This window comes from Platichthys flesus, chromosome 9 (assembly GCF_949316205.1).
Source record: "Platichthys flesus chromosome 9, fPlaFle2.1, whole genome shotgun sequence".
NCBI classification, from domain to species: Eukaryota; Metazoa; Chordata; class Actinopteri; order Pleuronectiformes; family Pleuronectidae; genus Platichthys; species Platichthys flesus.
Window position 1 is genome coordinate 20,390,967 of NC_084953.1, and position 21,933 is coordinate 20,412,899.

Genomic DNA, 21,933 nt, shown 5'->3' on the forward strand with positions numbered 1-21,933 from the left:
AAACTTTTTCCCTTGTTTTATCTTTGGGTTTATTTACTTGATTGGCCCTAGGACGAAATACTTTGATACTTTGTACTTTTCTAATTAGAATTAGGTATTAATGATGGTCTTTAACAATGTATGAGACCTTCTTTGTCCGATTTTCCTGGTTAACCAGCTTGGTGTGTTAATGTTTAAATCATATGTTTTCAGACTTGATGTTTGGTGTTCTCAGAATCTAATACCCATTAATTTGCTGGAGGCTCCAGAGAGGTAGTGAGACACTGACTGTGAGAGAGAAAATGAAAAGATATCTCTGTTGTTTTTCTGTTGTGTGATGACTGTTTTTATGTGGCAAGCTTGGTTTGTTTGCAGAGCTCCTCAGTGGAGTCAGATGGATTAGTAAACACAATAGAGTCTGTGAGGTGAGAACGCTGGTGTCATGACTCTTTCAATGACTGTTTTCTTCTCTTCTCTTCCCCATCTTTCCCTCTCTGGCTCTTCCTTCCCCTTCTTCCACCTCCTCTCCCTCCCCTCCTGCTGCTAATCCCATTTGATGGCGATGTCTTTCCCACTCCAATCCAGAGAAGAATGTCTTCAGCATTCCTTCTATAGAGGCTGGGAAAAAAAAGAAAACACTTGGACAGAGAGAGCGAGAGGTGGAGGGGTGGGGGAGATGAGGGAAGAAGGGATGGATGGATGGAGGTATAGAGAGAAAAGCAGGGCTCAGTGCTTGTGGAGAGCCCTCTTCGCTCCACTTGGATATGAAATATGAGCCCTGGTTGAGAGCGAGAGGGAAACTCATAGTGTAGGAATAAGGAAAGAAAGAACGAAAGTAGGACAGGGAGAAAGTGGGTAAATGGTGGAGCTGTGAGCTGTTGGTGCAGCTAAAAAGGAAAACGGTCTGTGCTACGTTTTAAAAGCAAGGGGGGGAAAGGAAAACAGTCTGGTTCTGTTTTATGTGGTGTGTGTGCAATTAGAGCCAAAGAGAACGAGGGGAAGGGGGGAGAAAGGGGGATGGGGTACCCAGGGAGGAGAGGGGTTGGAAATAAGTTAAGGAGGAGAACAAAGGCTGAGAGAGAACATGTCAGATGACAGGGAAGGAGCGCATGAAGGGAAAAGGAAAAAAAAACACAAGAAGTAAAACACTTTTTCATGTGTTTGTGTGTGTTTGCGTGTGTGTGTGTGTGTGTGTGTGTGATTCCTGCAGCAGCAGCATCCCAGGTTATTGGGGGTCAGAGTCTGTTAGATTATGTTGAAACTTTGGTGGAAATCTGCAGCGGCTCCCCCACCTCGCTATATTTTCTTGAGGGAGACGAGGGAGGCGCACACTGTGAGAAGGAGGGAGCTAAGAGGTGTGTGTGTGTGTGTGTGTGTAAAAGAGAGAGAGAGAGAGAGTGATACAGTTGCATTGATTGATGTCCCAAAATCACACACTTCTCAGTTGACGTGTAGTGAGGTCACAACAGGAGACGTGTCCAGTCACAGATCAGTCAGACATGAGCCTTCGTCAGAATCGACTCAAACAAACACGCAGCTACATCTTACTCATCGTCTGGCGGCTGAAAGTCAATCAGACACCAGCTCAGTCACTGACGGTGTGTTCCTGCTCGGGGGCATTGAGGCGTTGTTGTGATGATGCAATGCTCTGAGAGAACCAGGTGTGTGTGAAGGTGCAAAAAAGGATTGGTGTGTAATGCTTAGAGAGGTAAATCCATGTGATCCCACATAAAGCTATGGTGGTTTAAAATCTGAGAGTCAAGCACTGTGTGTTTGTGTGTGTGTTTGGGTGTGTGTGTATGTGTGTGTGTGTGTGTGTGTGCATGCATGTGTGTAATGATCTCATACAGGTTTCTACAAGGCTGTGTTTGCCTTGTAGGTGTGATACTGCAGCTCAATTTGACCATTTGGATGTGAATCATTGACAAACGTCAAGGTCCTGCTGAATCTCGACTGCAGGTGTTTGTGGAAACAAATATACAGAGGTGTAATGCAAACACACAATGAGCCTATAGCCTGAAAGTAGCCAGACTCTTCCCCCCCCCGTCAAAGTCTTTCCTTGTTCACGTTGCTGCACAGTCCCGAGGAGGCCTTGCTCTGGGCTTCTAATCTCACGTATTCTTGTTTATACACACCTTCAGACTTTTAAACAGAAACATGCACGGCCTCAGTTCCCCTCATGTTTTTGTTTACAGAAGGAAACCTCTCATTAGCGGTGATGTACACTCAACAACTTCCTGCCCCCCCTCTGTCGTGCTCTTCCTGTCATCAGCTGGCCGACTCTAATAAAGCGGCAGATAAGACAGCGGATGGCGCACAGCTTGATCCGATGGGCGGTAGAAAAGTGGATGAATTTCTCAAGCATGCACCCCAGGGTTTTTTTTTTACTGTTCAGGAAGCACAAACAAGCGGCGCTGAGCGAACACGGCCATTTCACATGTTGAGGTCTTTGTTTGCGTATTAAAGCAAGATGCTGCCTGTAAAGTCCCACTGTGTCTGGCATGTCTGATACATCACAAGGCTGTAAAATACATTTTCAATGAAGTTACTGTCAGGCTGTTCCCGGCTCTGTTTGTTGAATGTTTCCCTGTAGAAACCAGGGAGACAAACTTCCTCCAGAACTGATCCCTCTCTGCCGGTTCCTCCCTACCAAAGACTTGCAGACAGGTTCAAGTATTTTGCAGGATGAAAGAAGGAAGACTTAACCTATTTTTACCATCAAACGTTGGGGCGAAAAAAGAGAGGCAATGAGAGAGACACAGAGAGAGGGAGAGAAATTCAAGTAATACTGTGTTACAGTTGGAATGACAGAGGAGCCGAAGCCCTGTGCTCTGTGGGCCAGTTGGCTCCGACCGGAACGGCAAAACACAGCGCCGTTGGCATGGCGACAGAGGAACACTTCCCTCCTAATTCAGCCTCTCGCCACCGCAGAGACAAAGAGTAGGAGAGACTGATGCAGGCCTGGAGGAGGCCTGCTCTGCCTCAAGAGGCATCTGTAGGTACATTAAAATCCCATGTACAGGTTTTTGCAGAGGGCTTTTGTGTTTCAGTGCACGGACACAGAGGAGAAGGTGGGACGGGGTGATCATAGACTGGCCTCGCCCTGCTCTGTGAGGTCAGAGCGATCTGCACAATGACAGGCCAGAGGCAGCAGCTCTGCACGGTCAGAGTGAGCATGACACCCCTCATGCCTCTCTTTTTAGTGGGCCATAAAACTGATCATGCAGCTGCAAACAACACAAGCTGACCTTTTTCATTCAAATGTCATGTCAGTACATTTTTAATAAGGATGACTTGAAAGTGTCACTTCAATAAGGGATTTCTTGACTGAACGAAGAGATGAGAAATGAGATGACACTAATCTTGTAGTTAATGGATGTGCTTGTTTAATTGTAGTTGTTTTATTTACTGTACAAATAGCCGTTTTTAACCTACTCCCCATCCTGTACAAACATACTCAGAGAAAGAAGAATCATTGGAAAACTAACTTCTGAAGTAAGATTCAACATGAGGAAAGGTTTCTAAAGCTCTCTCATGCCGAGGCAGTCAAGCGCCTGTCGGCTCGAGAGGGATGAGGCCTAAGGAAATTAAAGTGTGTGTTCCTCTCTGCTGCAGCAGACGGGCAGGGTGCTTCTGCCTGACACTGAGAGAACACAGCCAAAAAAGGAATCAAACCGCTGCAGGGCGGGCTGCTGCCAAACTATTCCTGTAAAAGCACTCTTTTGGTGGAGGCCCGAACGGGAGACCTCTGGTAAGAGTGAAGCAAAACGTATGGGATGAGAAGCGGCCGTGTAGCTCTCAGTAAACCCAAGAAGGATGATCTCAAGACACGCGTCTGAATTAATGAGTTTCTTTTGGCGAGCGGGGACAGACCAATCCGTCATGTTGCTGCTGTTAGATTGTGCATTGGATTTGTTACACAATGCTAGAGCAGTACACTTTGTCAAATAGGCACTGGTGTTGTTTGCAAATGTTTGAGGAGGGCATTACGGCAAGGGAAAAAAGTAGTCCACTGATTATTCCACATCTGGAAAAGATTAAGGCGCGTGACTCCTGACAACATGCACCACTGGGACACACAGTATATTCTGAAAAGGCTGCCTATGAAGAGCTCACACATAACTGTAATCTCTAAAGGTTTAAACTCCAAGCTTTCCCAGAGACCCATGTCCTCATCTCGGTCCTCAAGGAGAGCTTCTGAGCGTTCACTTCTTCTCTTGTGGTTTTCAAAGTTAGTCCCCCTTAAAAGCCCCCTCAGTGCACGTAATTTTGTTTTATCTGCCACGCTATTTGAGTAAAGTGAAACTTCAGATTTCGGAGTTGATGACACCACAAAACGTCCGACCTCCCTCTCTCCCACAATGACGTGACAACTCGTTGAATCAGCCAAGCTGGGGGAGTAGGCTGGGCGACCACACCTCGGTGAAAAAACACAATACTTCATCATCACTGGCAAAGAAAAACACACCATGACATTACATTTGTGTTTTTCTTTCATCACAGGGTCATTCAGATACAAGCAGCCACACCTGAACCATGTGATCTCTTTTCCTGATGTCACACGTAGAAAAACATCATATCTGAGCTCTGAAACTGTTTAACAACAGGAACAGAGCTGTTTTCCTCAGTGTTCCACTCGTCTCCTGGTGCCATGACAATCATTGACACATTGTCAACAGGCTGACTTATTAACAAGTCTTTGTTAGCGGCTGGAGGCTGATAACCTATCAGGGAAAGCTGCTGGTGCAGCAGTTTCCTTCACTGAACACACACTCACACACACACACACGTCTCTCTATAGTTGTGAGCCCCTCATTGAATAATGCATTCCCTGGGTTGCATAGTGTTAGGAGTTAGGGTCCGGGTTCCATAAACTTAACCATCACAACCAAATACATAACCCTAACCTAATTCTAACCTTAACATTAAAACCAAGTGTTAACCCTCAAACAGCCCATTTTATTTTTGAGGACCAGCCAAAATGTCCTCCAAAATTGGCTCTCATAACTATAGATAGACACACACACACACACACACACACACACACACACGCACACACAGTTGTCCACATACCCGTACTTTGAACCTCAAAGACTACCACCTTCAGACTCTAACACCTTTGCACACGTCAGATTTATGTCTGTGTAGTGATGGCATGTGGGTTCAATCCCGACTTGGTGCCCTTTGCTGCATGACGACTCTCTCTTTCTCCCCCTTTCACATTTGATCTGTCCTACCAATAAAGGTAAAAAACGATCTAAGAAAATGTTAAGTACCATCTTCACACTATGTTTGGTGCACAACGCTTTAATAGGCATTTTTAACTCTTCATCCATCATGGTCACATCTGGCATCCTCCTTTCTACCAGTTGCTCTCTGACTACAGTTGGATAGGGACCAGATGATGGTGTCATGCGTAAATTGAAAACAGCCGCATGCTTTTGTAACACTTTTACAAGTCTGTTACTTTGTTACAGAGCCGCCCCCACCTCCGCCGTGAGGAATGACACTGCCTTAAGCAAACATGAGATGTCTTTAGTTTCTGATCGCTGTGACTGACGACTGTGCTTCTTCTTCTTCGCAGGAACGCATCCCAGCTGAAGCAACTGCAGGAACAGATTCTCTTGGAACAGCAGGAAGTAGCCAACTGGCAGCAGCAGCAGGAGCAGTCGTGCCAGGACGTCCTGCCCCACCCACAGCAAGTGCCCCAGGACGTGTTTCCACCTGCTCCGCCGTCTCCGCCTCTCCCCCCTCCCCCCTCCTTCCAGGAGTTAGAGAGCAGCGCAACCATGCAGGCCAGCACCTTCAACTACGCCCGGCCCAAGCAGTTCATTGCCGCCCAGAGCCCTGGCGCGGCGGCCTACGTCACCCAGTCGTCTGGCTCCTCGGGGTCCAGCATGTCCTCTCCCTTGTCTCCACCCACCTCGCACAAGCCCTTCAGCAGGGTCACATTGCCGCCTTTCACCAAGGCCGGCAGCGTGGAGTCCCCAAGCTCTCCTTCCTTCCCACCTCCACCTCCACCCTTCCTCAGCTCCAGTAACCTGTCCTCTCCGACAGGCCCAGCCCAAGACTTCCCTCCTCCACCGCCTCCTCCCCCTCCTCCTCCTCCACCTATGTCTATGTCCCCGGCCTACTCCAATATGTCCTCTCCATTTTCCTCTGTCCCTGCGTCTCCAGCCTCCAGCTTCCTGTCCGCAATGTTGCCTACCACACCCTCCACACCCGGCAGTCCTACGGTCAATGCCCTGGGCCTCCCGAAAGGCAATGGCACTGTGTAAGTATCCCTCACGTACACATTTGCAGATAAACAGTACTTTATTTTGCCGTGTCTGCCAGGTTACATAACACATTGTTAGTTTTTTAAACACAGTGTGTCTCAGGCGAGTAGAGCTCCCCTTCAAATAAACCTGCTAGCTGCCAGAGGCAGGAGGCTCAATGTCTGTTGCATGTTTACATTTCTATGCGGCGTGTTTACAGGAAAACTTTAACTAAAGAGCCCCGTTAGACACACATATCACAAAAGTGCTCTCGAGCTCCAAGAGATTCAGGCCTCATATGGCAAAAAAACACACATGAGGACATCAGAGGGAAAGGTGTGTGAAATCCTATTAACACTTCTGCGCTGTAGTTTGAATATATACGTTTAGTGTGAAGATCCACTCGTCTTGCTTCCAGTCTAAATTTCAGCTGTGCCCATTGAACTAGATGATAAAGATCTGTTCCTGTATAGCTAGTCCTCCTTTGGTGGCAGCCCTGGAGAATTAGAAGGGATTTTATTCTCTACTCCATCAAGGACATTCCGCCCTCACCTCCTTGCCACTAATTTTTCATCAGCCCCCCACTCAGTCCTGCACTCCCCCTCTCCTACTGGCATTCCTGTTGCAGTTGTGTGAGATAAGAAGACACGCTGTGGAATGCTGCAGCCGGACATGTCCAGATAAGGGTGGATGCAGGAAAGTCAGAGAGGGAGCAAAGAGGCTCCAGAGGGAAGAGGAGTTGAGATAACCGCGACTTTAATGTTGACAAATGTTTCTGTTTGCATTTCCTGTCTCAGCAAAGCGTTCCCTAGGAAGTCCTCAGTCACCAAGACGCCACGCGTGACCTCCGACTCGGACATCCAAGGATCCAAGGATGCCGTCATCCAGGACTTAGAGAGAAAGCTGCGCTTTAAAGAGGAGCGCACAAGCAATGGTCAACAGGTGTGTATCTGTTTTAACCTTATTCAGTTCCAGAGACAGGTGTGTGATGCAGAAAGAGAATGAACGTGTTCAGTGACACGTCCTTAACAGAATAACAAGTCACACAGCTCTTCATGAAAGAAAACGGATTTACATCCAATCAAGTGTTTAACACAAGTCTAAGTTTCATGCACCCTTGAACCAAGTCCTTTTGTTTTCCCCCGACTTATTAACACAAGGCTTAGATACAGTAGCTATTGCTGATTGTGTGTGTACAAGTGTGTGTTCTGCAACTGACACACTAATCTCCCCCCCCCCCCCACTGACCACATTAATCCCTGCTTCCAGAGGTTAACCTATGAGGAGAAGATGGCGCGCAGGCTGCTGGGTGCTGACAACGCCGCCACAGTCTTAAACACACAGGACACAGAGGAGGAGCCAGTAACACAGGTACGGTGGCTCGACATCAGGATCCACACGCCTGGTGGGGGATAAATAGCTCACCTGAAATCACACAGGCATGGAAATCTATGATCAGTGTGTGCACATTTTCGTTTTACACAAACAACTAAAAGTGATGCATGTGTAGGATGCAATGCACCTTTCTGTTTTCTGATTCTTTGCTGGTGTAATTCCCATCTCATGAGCAGTGGCCTACTTTATATTCCTCAGTCCCCTGTAAATACTGTTGAAGAGCGAGTTGTGAGAGTGTCGGTTATGAAGAGCTCCAGAGCCCTCCATAAATATCTCTGTTTATGCAAACTGGTAGAAACCAGTGTTGCTGCAAACATGTTGGGGAGCAACGCTGTTTGTTTTGATCGAGTGGGAGCCACCAAAACATGGCAAGACAAAGAGTAGCACCTTTATTTTTACGTTCACAGTTTACGTAAATGGTTTATAATTATTCCCTGGCTCCACTCTCCAGTTTGAACTGGTTCAGATGATCAATAATAGTAGATTTAAGTTTACTTGTGAAGTCGAGACATTTTGTATAGCATGTTTAAAACAACCACAGATATGTGCTGAAGTGCTGAACATTGAAATTCAGGTCTCAAACTCAACCTGAATTGAAAGCCAGTGAGAAGAAGGGCTCTTCAGCAATGATTTAAATGTTTTAGCATCTAAGCTGTTCTGATATGAAGAGGTAAACTTTTCCAGAGATTATAAGGCCGCCACTGGAAAGGCCAGATCACCTCTTATTATTGAGACTAGAATCTAGGCTCTAGATCATTCAGAGGCAATCGAAGAGTTGCTCGGAATGAAGTTTGAAAGTGCAACAGCCCTTTTAAAATCTTAAAAACAAGCAATTGAGTAATCTGAAGTCCCCCTTGACAGTTCAAGTTTTGTCCCTATTGACCGATGTTATTGAGATGACAGTGTGCATGAGAAGCAATCTGATTGGTTGAGGAACTACCGCACTGCATGTCTCACAGCACAACTCTCCGACTGACTGTGTGGCTGAGAACACATCTGTGTATCCTGAGGGCCTTTTGTTTTCATACTGTGTCTGGCATGTGCTTGTGAATTCTCTGTTGTGAGAGCAGGTAAGAATCAACAGGTGTAACACACACACGCACGCACACACACACACACACACACACACACACACACACACACACACACACACACACACACACACACACACACACACACACACACACTCACACACACTCACACACACATACACCCTGTGTTTTTCTTTCAACAGGGAGATAAGTCGTCTGACAGAGAATCTTTCCATCAAAAGGTTACTTAAATCTTTTTTTTATGTCACCTGCTGGGTTTTTATTCACTCAAATAAAATGTCACTGCACAAAGTCACGCTCAAGTGTGTGTTTACTAGAACACGATAAGGCCCTGGAGCAAATGTCAGATTAAAAGAAAACAACAGGGAATATGTTTTTGTCCATTTCCACTGGTCTGTGTTGTTTACTAACTGACACTCTCTGATCATCACAACAGACAGAAAGTAGTATATTATATGTTGGATGTTTGCTCTGTGTCTTAAACCGGATCTCTTCACCTTTAACTGTTTGATGTAGTCCAGTATGAGTTTGGATTTACTGTAGATATTGAAGCATGTTTAAACTTGATTGCAACACAAGCATCTATCCGCCTGTTTGTCACACGATGCATGTGCCGGTGTTTCTTTGCATCTGTGGTTAAATGAGCAAGCAAGTCTTCTAGCAGTGCACACAGATGTTAGAGGGAGCATGCTGCTGCGGCTGAGACAGGATAATACCTCAGAGGATCAGAACGGTCCACTTCTGGGATCGTGTCGTTCGGGGCGGAGGAGTGAAATGCGGTGCTCTGCAGCTGGGCCCGAGGCCTGTCATTATCTGTGTGATGTGTCATCAGACTGTGCTGATCTGCAGATGTTCCCGCTGCCTCAGCAAAGCTCCGGTGGTGACAGATTGATGGAGGTGGTGGGACGGGGGAGTGGCTCAGCTAGGCAGGGAGAACTAAATTTTTTTGGGCCAAAAATGCTTTTATTGCTCACCCTCACTCACGTTCATATTCGCCACTTGTTCGCACAAACTTACTCCACTATCTCTGTCCAAGTCTTTCTCCACATAGCTAATCTTCCTCCTCTTGTCTCTGGCCTTCAGGAATACAAAGTGTCCAGCTTCGAGCAGCGCCTGATCAGCGAGATCGAGTTCCGTCTGGAGCGTTCTCCGGTGGAGGAGTCAGACGACGACGTGCAGCACGACGAAGACTCCGCTGGCCAGGGGGTGGCGCCATCCCTCGATCGGAAGCTTAAACACTACAAAGTCTTTGAGGGCATGCCTGTCACCTTCTCCTGTAAGATCAATGGAGACCCCAAACCAAAGGTAAAAAACTGGTTCTACATGTTACCCAGAGTGAATAATCGTGGCTGGGGATTATAGTTATTAGATAAATGTTAGTTAGTATGAAGGCTTGGCTTCCTGAATTGGGAGTTGCTGATGTGTGATGCCGATGATGGAGGGTGCAGATACTGTACGTATGCTGTGTTGTGATAAGGGGAGGCCCTTTGCAACAACACACTGGCCTGGGCTGGCTCTGTCCACAGTAATGATATGGTGCTGACAGGCCTCAGAATGAACTGAGGGAATAAAAGTGAAGCACAGAGATTACAGAGAAAGACAGAGAGACCACCGCATGAAAAGCAATTTAAATATTAGATTTAAAAATGGTTTCAAATTAAATGTCATACTTTGGGGGGAAATGCAGCATGTTCTTCCTGTGTCTGAGTCGGTGACCTGCAGTTACTCTGGCTTCCTCCCACAGTCCACTGACATGTAGAATGAAGTTAGGTTAATTAGAGCCTCTCAATTGTCCGTAGATGTACATGGTTGTTTGTCTCTGTACGTTGGCCCTGTGATAAACTGGCAACCAGGCCAGGGTGTACCCCACATTTCGCCTAATGTCAGACCTGTGACCTTCAAAAGGATAAGTGGTATAGATGATGGATGGATAGAGTTTGGAAAAAGAAAACTGTCAACATCTTAAGGCCTTTCTTATCTTGTTCCACAGGTCTACTGGTTCAAAGATGGCAAGCAGATCTCCAAGAGGAGCGAGCACTACAGGATCAGCCGTGAGCCTGATGGAACGTGCTACCTGCACACAGCCACAGCCTCGCTGGATGATGACGGCAACTACACCATCATGGCAAGCAACCCTGAGGTGAGCAGACGGATACAGGCTCTGGGGAAAGGAACAGAAAACACAACGTGAAATATGACCGAAAGTTCTGTTTGGCTCCTGTACGAGATGTCAGCGCTCTTTAGTGAGAGAATAATGAGTATTAAGATAGCGGCCTCGGGCCTGAAGAGGAAGAGGGCGATGAATGAGACAGGAAATCACCACAGCCCTGATGAGGGTCAAAAGTTTATACACTGCAGGCTTTCTGACGGCCTCTTCCAGCTCTGACACGCAAACATATTATTCAACCTCCCAGTATGACTGCATGGTGTGGTGGAGTGTCAACACCTCATAACCTCCCACTCTCTCTCCTCCTCACAGGGCAGGGTGAGCTGCACTGGCAGGATGATGGTGCAGGCAGTGAACCAGCGAGGCCGCAGCCAACGCTCGGCACCGGGACACATGCGCAGGTGAGGCCTCGGTGACTGATTGGAGAGGGGAGGGGGAAGACAAACAAAATGTCTGTGTGTTTTATTGGTAAGTCGGAGCTGCTGGCCGGCACATGTGCCGCAGAGCTGCTCAACATCTGCGTGACTCCTGCACTCGCACACACATACTCTGATGTGAGATGTTGTGTAGAAGCTGCTGTGTACACAAATGTTTGCTGTGAGCTCACTCATTTCTTTGTTGAAGTGTCGGGTCAGGAGAGAAGAAGCTCTGTGTTCATGAGAGGGAACACCTGTTTGCTCTCCACCGCTCTAATGACCTTGTACATATCATATACGCATTCACCCACGCCCAAGATAATGAGAAATGCACGGGAGATCACAGTCGGCCATTACTGAACATTAAAAACCCACCTGTCTTCTGTTATCTACATGAACACTCCCAGCTCAGACAAGAGCTGAGAGATCGAGATAAGGATCAGTGTCTCCCGCTCACTTTATTCCCTCCCTGATTGACCTGCAGGCACCGCGGTGATGTCATTGTTATTGTAGGGTAGAAACACTCCTGGGTCCTGACAGGACTGTACAAAGCTGAAGGACTAATGGCAGAGCAGGAAATAAGGGCCTCATCAATTCCTATTATGTCTATGAAATGAGAAACATTAAAGTGAATGTGAAGGGTTTTAACATTTTAAGGAGCATCGCACTGTTTCTATTCCCTAAGAACGTTGACATTCATGCTCTGATGAAGTAATGCTGAGTCTCTGTGCCAATTAAATACTTCTAAAAGTTCTTTTACATTCTCTAATGAATAAAATACTACTACCGTCTTTAAAACTGAAAACCAACTGTACTTATATGGCGCTTCTCCAGTCAAGTCAACCACAATGCAGTTTACAGTACATGTCACATTCACACACCATTGATACAGTGTCAGCAGAGCCATCAGGGGCAATTTGGGATCAGTATCCTGCCCAAGGACACTTAGGACTAGAGACTAGAGCCACAGTCCCTAGAGTCTAGAGAAACTCAAAGTCGTACAAATGCTTAACAATAATAACAGCTTGAATTTATACAGCGCTTTTCGAGAGACCCAAGGACGCTTAGAAAAGCTGATTCTCAAAGTATTTCCCTCTCATCATCAGGCCGAGGTCCAGGTCCAGAGACAGCGGCGATGAGAACGACAACATCCAAGAGCGTCACTTCCGCCCCCACTTCCTGCAGGCGCCCGGTGACCTCATCGTTCAGGAGGGTAGACTGTGCCGGATGGACTGCAAGGTGAAATACATACACGAGGACAGCATGCGCCAACACGGGACAATGTGTTGCCCTGTCAAACTTCCATTTACAACAGATTTTAGAGTTATTTATTAATCGACATGATTTATTAATCACTGCTTTCGTTTTTTCGATGTGCTCTAAGAAAAACCCTTTTGGCCTTGAGACAGTGCTGAATGCTAAAGGCCATTCTTAAAGCTTTAAAGCAGAAAAGACCAAAATTATACACTGTGTTTCTGGGGTTATATTGCAGGCAATGCAATTGAATGTGCAGGAGACGTGTTTATACACAACTACAGTTTCATGGTCTTTTTTTTCTTTCTGGATAACTTGTGTCTGAATCTGCCAGTTTTACTTTAACCTGGTGCCTGGCTACTTCCTGGGAATAAGATCGAATGAGATAACAAATGTCGGCCTTTGTAGTTTCGGGCTCAAGTCATCATGCTTTTCTTTGATAAAGGAAAGAATTGACATCTGACCGCCATTTCAGATCTGCCCTTTAATTCAGCGTCTGCGTTCGCGTTCCGTTTCCAAAGCATTTCCCCTTCTGTGCATTCCACTATCTTTAGGGAACGTCAACATAGCGGAGACTAGATATTTCATCACTTCCCGGTGTAACGATCTCTTCGAGCAGACGGGGAAATACAGAGGTGGTGTTTTTCAAGTGGGTTCAGACTGCTCCCACCAACTCAAATGCTCTGCCTCCCAGCAGCCTGCAGCACCAGAGTTCTGGTCCATGCAGTTAAATAAAACAGACCCACAATTAACCCACTATAAAAAGCCTGTGTTATTATACTGGTTAGAAATAAACCTTCATTCCTTCTGAACCCTTAATGTCAACGATATTTATAGCAAATATTTATTTCCAGATCATCAGTTCTGGCTCTCCAAACTTTCCGTGCTCAAAATATCCAAACTTCTAAAAGTGCATTGGGTCATTTCCAGAAATACTTAGGACAACCTCACCAGACTGCTCTCCTTTGTGATGGCTGTGAATATGTGTATGTCTATATGGTGGACATGCATCCAGATGGGCAGTGTGCAGCAGCTGCAGGTGTTTCTCTCCAAAGAGAGACAGGTTATTTTCCTCGCACGTTTGATTCCTGGGACAGAGCGCACCGGCGGCCGGCTCCTCCAGACAAACACAGCACGGACAGATTAACTAAACACTGCTGTTTTCATACTCACAATAAACACACACCGCCCACCACGGAACACATGCAGCTAATATACTCCAACACAAACAAGCAGCGGCTGCACAAAATCAAAGCACGACAAACGTTCACGTATTCAGTGCAATGTTTTTTAATGTCGGCTGTGTTTGCTTTGCAACCTGTAGGTGAGCGGCCTGCCCACCCCCGACCTCATCTGGCAGCTGAATGGACAGACCATCCGCCCAGATTCCGCACACAAGATGCTGGTGAGGGAGAACGGTGTGCACTCATTGGTCATCGAGCCCGTGACCAGCCGGGACGCGGGCATCTACACCTGTATCGCCAGCAACCGCGCCGGGCAAAACTCCTTTAACCTGGAACTCATTGTGGCAGGTAAAGAGAAGCAGACACATGGTGACGGCATGGTGATGTGGGTAGAAGATGCATGATGGCTGTGTGGAGTAAGAAAGCGCCTCAGTAACAAAATCTCTCTCCACAGCCAAAGAGATGCACAAAGCCCCTTCATTTGTGGAGAAGCTGCAGAACACCAGCGTGGCTGATGGTCATCCTGTGCGACTGGAGTGTCGCGTCACCGGGGTTCCCTACCCACAGATCTTCTGGAAAAGGGAGAACGAGTCCTTCACTCACAACACAGACAGAATCAGGTAAAACTGGACTTTTCGTACTTTCTGATGCTTGACTCAGCTGATTCCAGGACTGTCACCTGTCTCAATTATCAAGTCTGAACAAATTTGGCACGCCACGCAGTCTGATCAAATATATGTTCTAACATCACTACAGTCATTACAGTTCGATTATGAACTGTTCCATGAATACCAGGAAGTATCTTAGAATGGGACTCAGTAGAGAACACTCATAGATTTTACTTCTGAAACTGAAAAAGATTTTCCCTGACCCATACCAAATCCCTCCACCAAGTTCTTGTATAATATTGCTCACAAACAAATGGACTGGGGTGAAAACATAACCTCTTTGCTGGAGGTAATAATTGAACTACAAAATTAATTTTAAATCACATTCCAAATGAACCAATTTCAATGTGATGGCTGATCGATGCACATTTTTATCAGTCCCTTAATTTGTGTCCATTTTCTTTCCCAGCATGCACCAGGACAACTGTGGCTACCTGTGCATGATCATCCAGCCTGCCATGAAAGAGGACGCTGGATGGTACACTGTGTCAGCCAAGAATGATGCAGGCATCGTCTCCAGCACTGCGCGCCTCGACATCCACAGTGAGTGTCGACTCATCAACTCACACCACTCATCGATTTCGAGCGTTTTGCTTTTACTTTCTGCAATTGACATCTTGAACCTCTTGTCCTCAGCCCAGTGGCAGCAGCCCAACCTCCCCAAGCCCAAGAAGGTGCGTCCCTCCACCAGCCGATACGCCGCACTGACAGAGAGAGGCCTGGACGTGAAGGCTGCCTTCTTCCCCGACTCCAGCCCGCTGCCGCCCGGTGGCCTGGTGGAGAGCGACGACCTGTAGAGGACCACAGGCCGGCTGCGAGGATCATGACGTTACCCTGAGAACCCCCCACTTTTGAAAGCTGCCCTCACTCCCAGCACTCTTGAAACAGATACTTTACAATGGGGAGATGCAGGCCAAGAACTACAGAGGGTCAGTGGGCAGAGTGATCTGGGGCAGCGGCAGTTTTTCTTCTCTTTTTATAATATGACACAACCCATTATGTTACAGAATTCATCTAGGTTCTCCCCCCCCCCATGCTTCATTTAATCAACCGGACCTGGAGAATGATTGAAGTGTTTTACCACGAGAGGAGACAAAAATAATTTCTCTCATGAACTGTACGGTCGACTCTGTTCTGCAAATGGTCTCCTGTTGAAGTGCCTCTCCTTTCTGTAAAGATTCAAAACAGGTTTCAAAATGAAAAGTAGATTTAATATGCATGTTAAGTGGTGTCAATACACAGAGCTATAATACTGTGTCTCTGTGCAGAGGAGGATGAGGGGGTTCAAGGCACCTTAGCTTTGACGAAGGAGATCACAGACCTGGGTTTGTGTAGCACAATGCTGATTTCTGCAGCCTCAGATTATCACAGTCTCACTGTTGTCGGGTAATAGATGAGCTTACAGACATTGGACAAGGCCGGGCCTTCAACAGCATGTTTAGTTTTTCTTTTTTTTTAGCGAAAGAAATGAGATGTAGAGAAAAGGAAGCGTTACCATGGAGGAGATTCGTTTGTTTGTGGGTGCAGGTGAACTTAAAAGTTGAAAAATGCAGGGGTTTTTAAAGAGACACTTTAATGTGGTGGGTGGGATGTGAATGACGGTGACAGAGGTCAAGACAGTGACGATATAGACAAATTGAAAATAACCTTTCGGTGACAGCAGATCATGTTGTCATTTTCTTCTTCTTTGGTGGTTTTTTTTAACAGTGTGCATCGAAATGTTCTCACTCAAGCGAGGGTGCTGTGAAAGGTTTATTTGTCACACATCACAGATTGTCAATTTTATTTTTGTATGGAAAAAAAAAAACGACTTGCTTTCCAAACAATCTCAGCATAAATTACATCAGCAACTTTTTGTTCACTGATGAAACAAGGCTTTCTTTATCATTAAGTTTTATAAATAAATATAAATATATATTTAACACTGCCTTAAATCACGTTTAGGCTTAATGCAAACACAATTTCTTTTCATGTTATTTTTGGACACTTGTACAGAGCCAAACAACTTGTACCAGAATGTTCAAAATAACTAGCTTTTTTTCACATTATGTGGAGGGTAACAAATGCTCTTAAGCTGGTGAAAAGTAGAAAGCAAGGTATATTTATATCTACTATTTTTGTCACCTCTGTAACAATATACAAAGTGGACATCTTCTTCTGTGTCTGTTCGGAGCGAACATCAGCTGACTGTGTTTGCACATTTCTATGCCAATCAATGCCTGTATATGGATTGTTTCCTGATATTATTTTAGGTTATGAAAGTTAATAAAAAATCTCTCCAGACAGCGTGAGATGTTTTTATACACTGGCAGAGAACGCCAAAGAACACAGTCAAAGTGGGGAGCACATTCTTGCAAGAAGGCTGATCAGAAAATATCGTAATCTGGTCCTTTATTGGAAATTGAATGTAGAGGATACACGTGGGAGAGCATCATCATAAAAGCTCATTTAGAGGCGGTTTTGACACGTTAGGTCAGGTAACAGCAGGTTTCAATGAAAGTAACAAGCAGAACAACTTATCAAACCTCATCACTGAGCCTGACAATCACCTCCAACCTCATCCCTCTACCCCCCAGGACCAGAGCTGTAACCAGACACGCACAATGTTCCTAGAGCTAAAAATACCACACCACCACCTCTTAATTTCCTCCAGCTGCAGTCCAACACGCATGGCCCCTCCACAGGCCCCTCCAGAGGTGGGCTCGGGGGGGGGGGCAACATTTGCCGGCTGTGAGGGGGTTTCCTGGGGGAGGTGGGGGGAACAAAACATGAGCGCTGCGATCAGTGGCGGGGAGCGTGACAGTCATGGAAAAAGACAGAGAGCGTTAATTCTGCTTATCAAATTTAGGGCCTCTGGGAACCGTGGTCTGGACCGGGTCAGACAATCTGGAGTCAGCGACGTTAGTCACAACGGTTGACCTTCACACACTTGAGGCCGCGCCCCCCTCAGGGTGGACACAGGGACTCTGCAGCAGAGACACGGAGGTACAGTGGTTCTCTGGCAGATGCTTCATAACGGCCTTTTCAAAACGTTTACAACAAAGTTTCAGGATAAAAGCAACACTCAACTTCCACCATGACATGTTGTGAAGTGCAAAAGTTCACTTCTGCCAGTCAAATCCACAGGTCCACTGTGTGTTCTTCTTCTTATTCCTGAGCCACTTCCTCAGTTTATGTCATATTACATTCAAAAAGATTGGCTGACTCATTGCTGGTATTTGAAAAGGTGAGGTAAGGCCCTGCACCCTACATGGTCAACTGCAGCCCTCCATCCACCACCAGCACCTGTCCTGTTATGTAGGAGCTCTCCAAGAGGAAGAGAACAGCCGGGGCGACTTCCTCCGGCTCACCAAATCGCCCCAGCGGAATGGAGCGCCCCCAATCCTGCTCTCTCAGCCCTGAGGTCATGGCGGTGCGAATGAAACCTGGACACAAGAGAGGACAGGCCTGTGAAAACATAATTGTAATAATAATACTCCAGCATGTGTGCTGAGAGGAAAGGTGACATAAGATGGAGCTGCACTGTACCTGGAGCCAGAAGATTCACCCTGACATTACGTGAAGCAACTTCTTTAGCCAGAGATCGTGTGAAGCCCTCCAGACCAGCTTTACTGGCACTGTACACACACTGACCAGAATTCCCTTTTAGGCCCACTACAGAGCCTGCAGACAGGAAATAGAAATCCATTACCCCTGAGTGGTATGACTGAAATGATGACAAATAAATCTAAGGAGGTTTGAAACTGAAGATAAAAACCCTTTGTAGTGAATCTTATGTGTGAACCTGAGTCGACATTACAGTGAGTTTGTAGTAAATGTGCTCAAATCTTCCCAAAAAGGAAGTGAATCTATACAAAGTGATTTACGCTGCCACCCAGTGGGCAAAATGCTAACTTCCAATGGATCAGAGCTATCATTACCTATATTAACGATGGCAGCTCCCTGTGTGTGCAGCATGCTGCGCAGAGCCGCCCTGCAGGTCAGCATGGTGCCCAACAAGTTGGTGTGAAGCAGAGCCAGCATGTCCTCCGGCTTGGTTCTCAGCAACAGAGCGTCCCTGAACAGAGACAGGCCAACAATGGATTATATCTATATGTCTCTAAAGCAGTGAGGTGAGAGCAGACCCCCCCCCCCCCCTTACTGTCTGCTCACCTGTTGATTCCAGCTGCGTTCACAAGGTAACAGATGTTTCCACTGGTTTTCTGGATAGTGTCAAAGGTTTTCTGTACCTCCTGCTCTTTGGAGACGTCACAGCTAAGAGCCACATGGTCAGCTGGAGAGCAGAGACACAATTGGAGTATTGGAGAACGTTATAGAAACAACAACAAAACTGCAACAAAACCAACAGTGTTTGACAGGAAGGAGTAAAATCAGTGTTACAGTGCAAATCCCAAAGTCAAATGGAAAAACTCAACATCAAAACAACACTGTGATGATCCTTGTCGACAGCAGATACAGCTTTTTTTTCTGGTAGAACTTCATGTCATTGTGTTTGTTTGGCTCAGCGCCGGCAGCAGGTGGAAGCTGGAGGCGTTATGTTTGAGGTTGTGTGTCCGTATGAACATCTGTGTGTGTCAAATCTCAAGAACGCTTCTATTGGTAAAAACATTCAGTGGGAATCAAGGCTGAACTGATGAGAATTTGGTCTTCAAAGGTCAAAGGTCAAAGCCTGACGGCCTTACAAAACATGTTATTAGCTTCTTCAACATTATATCTAAAGTCAGTCTTTAGGGAATTTCATCACATTTTGACCCGTTGAAAAAGATGGACTGTTTAGTGCTCAAAGGTTAAAGTGAGTCTAGTCATTCTTTGTTGTGTTTTGTTGTGATTTGTGTTAGGATCAAATCAGATAATCCCTTGTTTGTCCAACAACAGAGAAATTAGCTGTTCTGTTTCCCCATTCCTCGTATTACCCCTTCAAGGCCACTGCATAGTTTGGTTTGGGTGCATGAGGTTTACATGTTGCCCGCTGACACATGTAGACCTCATGCACCATGTACTACTGTTGTGCACTATACCTCCGTGTAGAGACGCCACAGTGGCCCGGGCAGCGTCTTCGTTCCTGGAGACCACCGCCACCCTGCAGCCCCTCTCTGCCAGCAGGCGGGACACGGCTCTCCCGATTCCCCCGGAGCCTCCACACACCACCGCCAGTCTGGAGCCTGGAGCCATGACCTGCCTGCGGAGATATAAACACCGCACAGTGACGCGGATGTAACCACAGCAGCGTCCAATAACACTGGGTCTTCATAACGAGGTCAAACCAGGTGTTTCCATCGTGTTGGTGGAGCTGATAGCGGGAGTAAAACTCATGTAGGTGAGAGAAATGGCGGCGGCGCAGTGACAGCTCGCTGCTGATGTTATCGTCTCTGCTGCTTCCAGCGACATAACCACACATTGACAATAAGTTCATGTTTCAACTTACGTGATTTCCCACTGATGTTTCCAGTCAGACTAAGCGTTTTCCTCCACAGAGAAACGACTCAGAGGAGACGCTGCTGCTCATGGAGGTCGCCATGTTTGTTTTTCTTCTCCGTGTTGTTGCGTTACTGGCCTGTGGTCGCTAGATGGCGCAGTCGACCCACAGTCTGATACAGTAGAGCGCAGATCTGGGCTGATTATCACGTCTCATTCAGATTTTTGAGTGAATCAAATATTGCTCTTATTACGATGAGTTAAGATCATCAATCCAGAGAAGCTCTGGAGCTTTGATGATGTTTCACTTGAAAACATCAGGATAGTTTATTTGCTATTGAAGATGCTACTCTGGTTCTTTCTTTATTTCTGTCTTTCTTGTACCTTATCTTTTTGTACTTTTCAATACAGACAGTTTCTCAGTGAATGTCACTGCCTAAATTGTATAGCCTGGGTTAAGAGCAACATTATTTCTATAGAAAACATGTTTGTCTATAGAAATGAATAAACGACCTTCTGAGGTCTTGAGACATTTGTTTGACTCATATCAGTCATTCAAAACTCACCTCATCTTAATGTGTGTTTTATATTTATAGTTGTATGATTTTATTTTCTTGGTTTGAAACCTATATAAGGTGTCTTTGAGCATTTTTCCTTTATTATTAAATTGATACAAATTAGGACTATAGATCACCAGGCACATACTAGACCCCCCTCGGGGAACAGGAGTTAATCATGAGTAGAAGACAGGCGGGAAAACAACTGTAAGTTATATATACACACATGAATACAAAAAGACATACACATATACACATTATTATTTCAATGTTATCTTTTGCTGCTGTAGGAAATGTGTGTAGTCCAGGTCTTTACTCATCTAATTGTACTTTAGTGGTGAGGGATTGCAGTTAATGATGAACAGGGAGTCCATCATTAACTGCAATATTTCCTTAATAATACATCTATTATTGACTACTACTCTACTTTTAGGAAGAGACCTCTCCATACTACTGACTGCTACATATGAGATGTGTTGTTCAGTCTTCAGTGACCTGTTCCGTTTTCATTTGTAATTTGTGATCCAGAAAACAAATTCACATAATAAAGTATTCAAGAAGAATACATTTATAGGTCCCTCTGTGTTATATTTTAACTTCTGAGAAGATTTCTATTCATACAGGCACACAACGAGGCTGCTCTGCTCTTCACACTGAAATAACATAACAGTTAACAATTGCAGTCATTCATTCTCCTCTTGGCTTCATGAATCATCGTTCCAAACATGGAGACTACGGTATATCTCAGCAGAAAATAACCGACGGTCAGTGGTGCACAGACGATTGGTTGATGCTGGAGGTGGGTGGCCTCGGCCTCCACCTGGACCATCCATCAGACAGACACACTGCTGGATTGATCTGCTCACATCAAATCCAAATCACCACCTGCAGCAGAGACGACCTGTGACCCTGAGGGTCATGAATCATGTGTCCACCCTGCAGCAGGAAAATACAACAAGCAAACGTGGTTACAGTTGCTTAAAATGTCACCTCTCTCCACAGCGTTCACTGATTGGACGAGTTTGTGTTCGTATCAGAGGGAGACACAGGACGTGATTTATATTCAGGTCACCTTCCTTAACACAGAGACATTATTCTCCTCTTTCACACCTTAGTGATCTAATGACACTTGCCAACACAGCTGTACTTTGCTCCGTCATGCACAAGCACATGAATGAATGCAGACGTGGACAAACACTCGCACACACATCTAGACACTGTTCACTCTGTAGCATTGCAAAAGTGCCTCAGATAAATGGAGTTTCACTGCTGTTCAGACTTAAAAAAAAACTGCCTCTTCTCTGGAGGTATCTTGTTTCTATTATCAAAAGTTAAGACTTTGTTAGTTTTCATAATTTTATGAAGACTGATCTTTTTCTTTTACAGATTGTAAAAAGTCTTAAAACATCATGTTATCCAAACACAATAAGGGGTTGAACCCTTTAGGATTTGACTGAAACTCCATTCATCAAGTGACTCGCAGTGACAGACACGCCCTGAGCTTAAACATGATCAAGAAACACTTAACCTTAGGACTGGACTCCTGATCTGCACACACCCTTTGCAGCTATGTGCAAATTACCCTCACT

The 21,933-nt window shown here is 45.8% G+C and overlaps 2 protein-coding genes across 6 annotated transcripts in view; one reads left to right on the plus strand and one right to left on the minus strand.

Moving 5' to 3' along the window:
* The window catches only part of palld (palladin, cytoskeletal associated protein), a 55,051-nt gene extending 38,396 nt beyond the window's left edge, over positions 1 to 16,655 (plus strand). For 3 of the 5 annotated variants that reach the window (XM_062395386.1, XM_062395387.1, XM_062395390.1), the window contains 12 exons: positions 5,564 to 6,253; positions 7,034 to 7,178; positions 7,506 to 7,607; positions 8,866 to 8,904; positions 9,767 to 9,988; positions 10,674 to 10,823; positions 11,163 to 11,251; positions 12,373 to 12,505; positions 13,845 to 14,052; positions 14,159 to 14,324; positions 14,782 to 14,915; positions 15,009 to 16,655. In XM_062395386.1, coding sequence (XP_062251370.1) covers positions 5,564 to 6,253; positions 7,034 to 7,178; positions 7,506 to 7,607; positions 8,866 to 8,904; positions 9,767 to 9,988; positions 10,674 to 10,823; positions 11,163 to 11,251; positions 12,373 to 12,505; positions 13,845 to 14,052; positions 14,159 to 14,324; positions 14,782 to 14,915; positions 15,009 to 15,169 — 2,239 coding nt within the window. In that variant the 3' untranslated portion in view covers positions 15,170 to 16,655. The remainder of the gene's footprint in view (positions 1 to 5,563; positions 6,254 to 7,033; positions 7,179 to 7,505; positions 7,608 to 8,865; positions 8,905 to 9,766; positions 9,989 to 10,673; positions 10,824 to 11,162; positions 11,252 to 12,372; positions 12,506 to 13,844; positions 14,053 to 14,158; positions 14,325 to 14,781; positions 14,916 to 15,008) is intronic. The other 2 variants (XM_062395388.1, XM_062395389.1) reach the window with 2 other exon arrangements.
* On the minus strand, positions 16,153 to 19,932 carry cbr4 (carbonyl reductase 4). The gene is made up of 6 exons (XM_062395391.1): positions 19,798 to 19,932; positions 19,391 to 19,551; positions 18,525 to 18,645; positions 18,293 to 18,429; positions 17,901 to 18,035; positions 16,153 to 17,797 (listed from the first exon to the last, which is right to left on the minus strand). The coding sequence occupies exons 2-6, from the start codon at positions 19,542 to 19,544 to the stop codon at positions 17,619 to 17,621; spliced, it is 726 nt and encodes a 241-aa protein (XP_062251375.1). The 5' UTR covers positions 19,545 to 19,551; positions 19,798 to 19,932; the 3' UTR covers positions 16,153 to 17,618.
* Between the last annotated feature and the right edge of the window lie 2,001 nt (positions 19,933 to 21,933).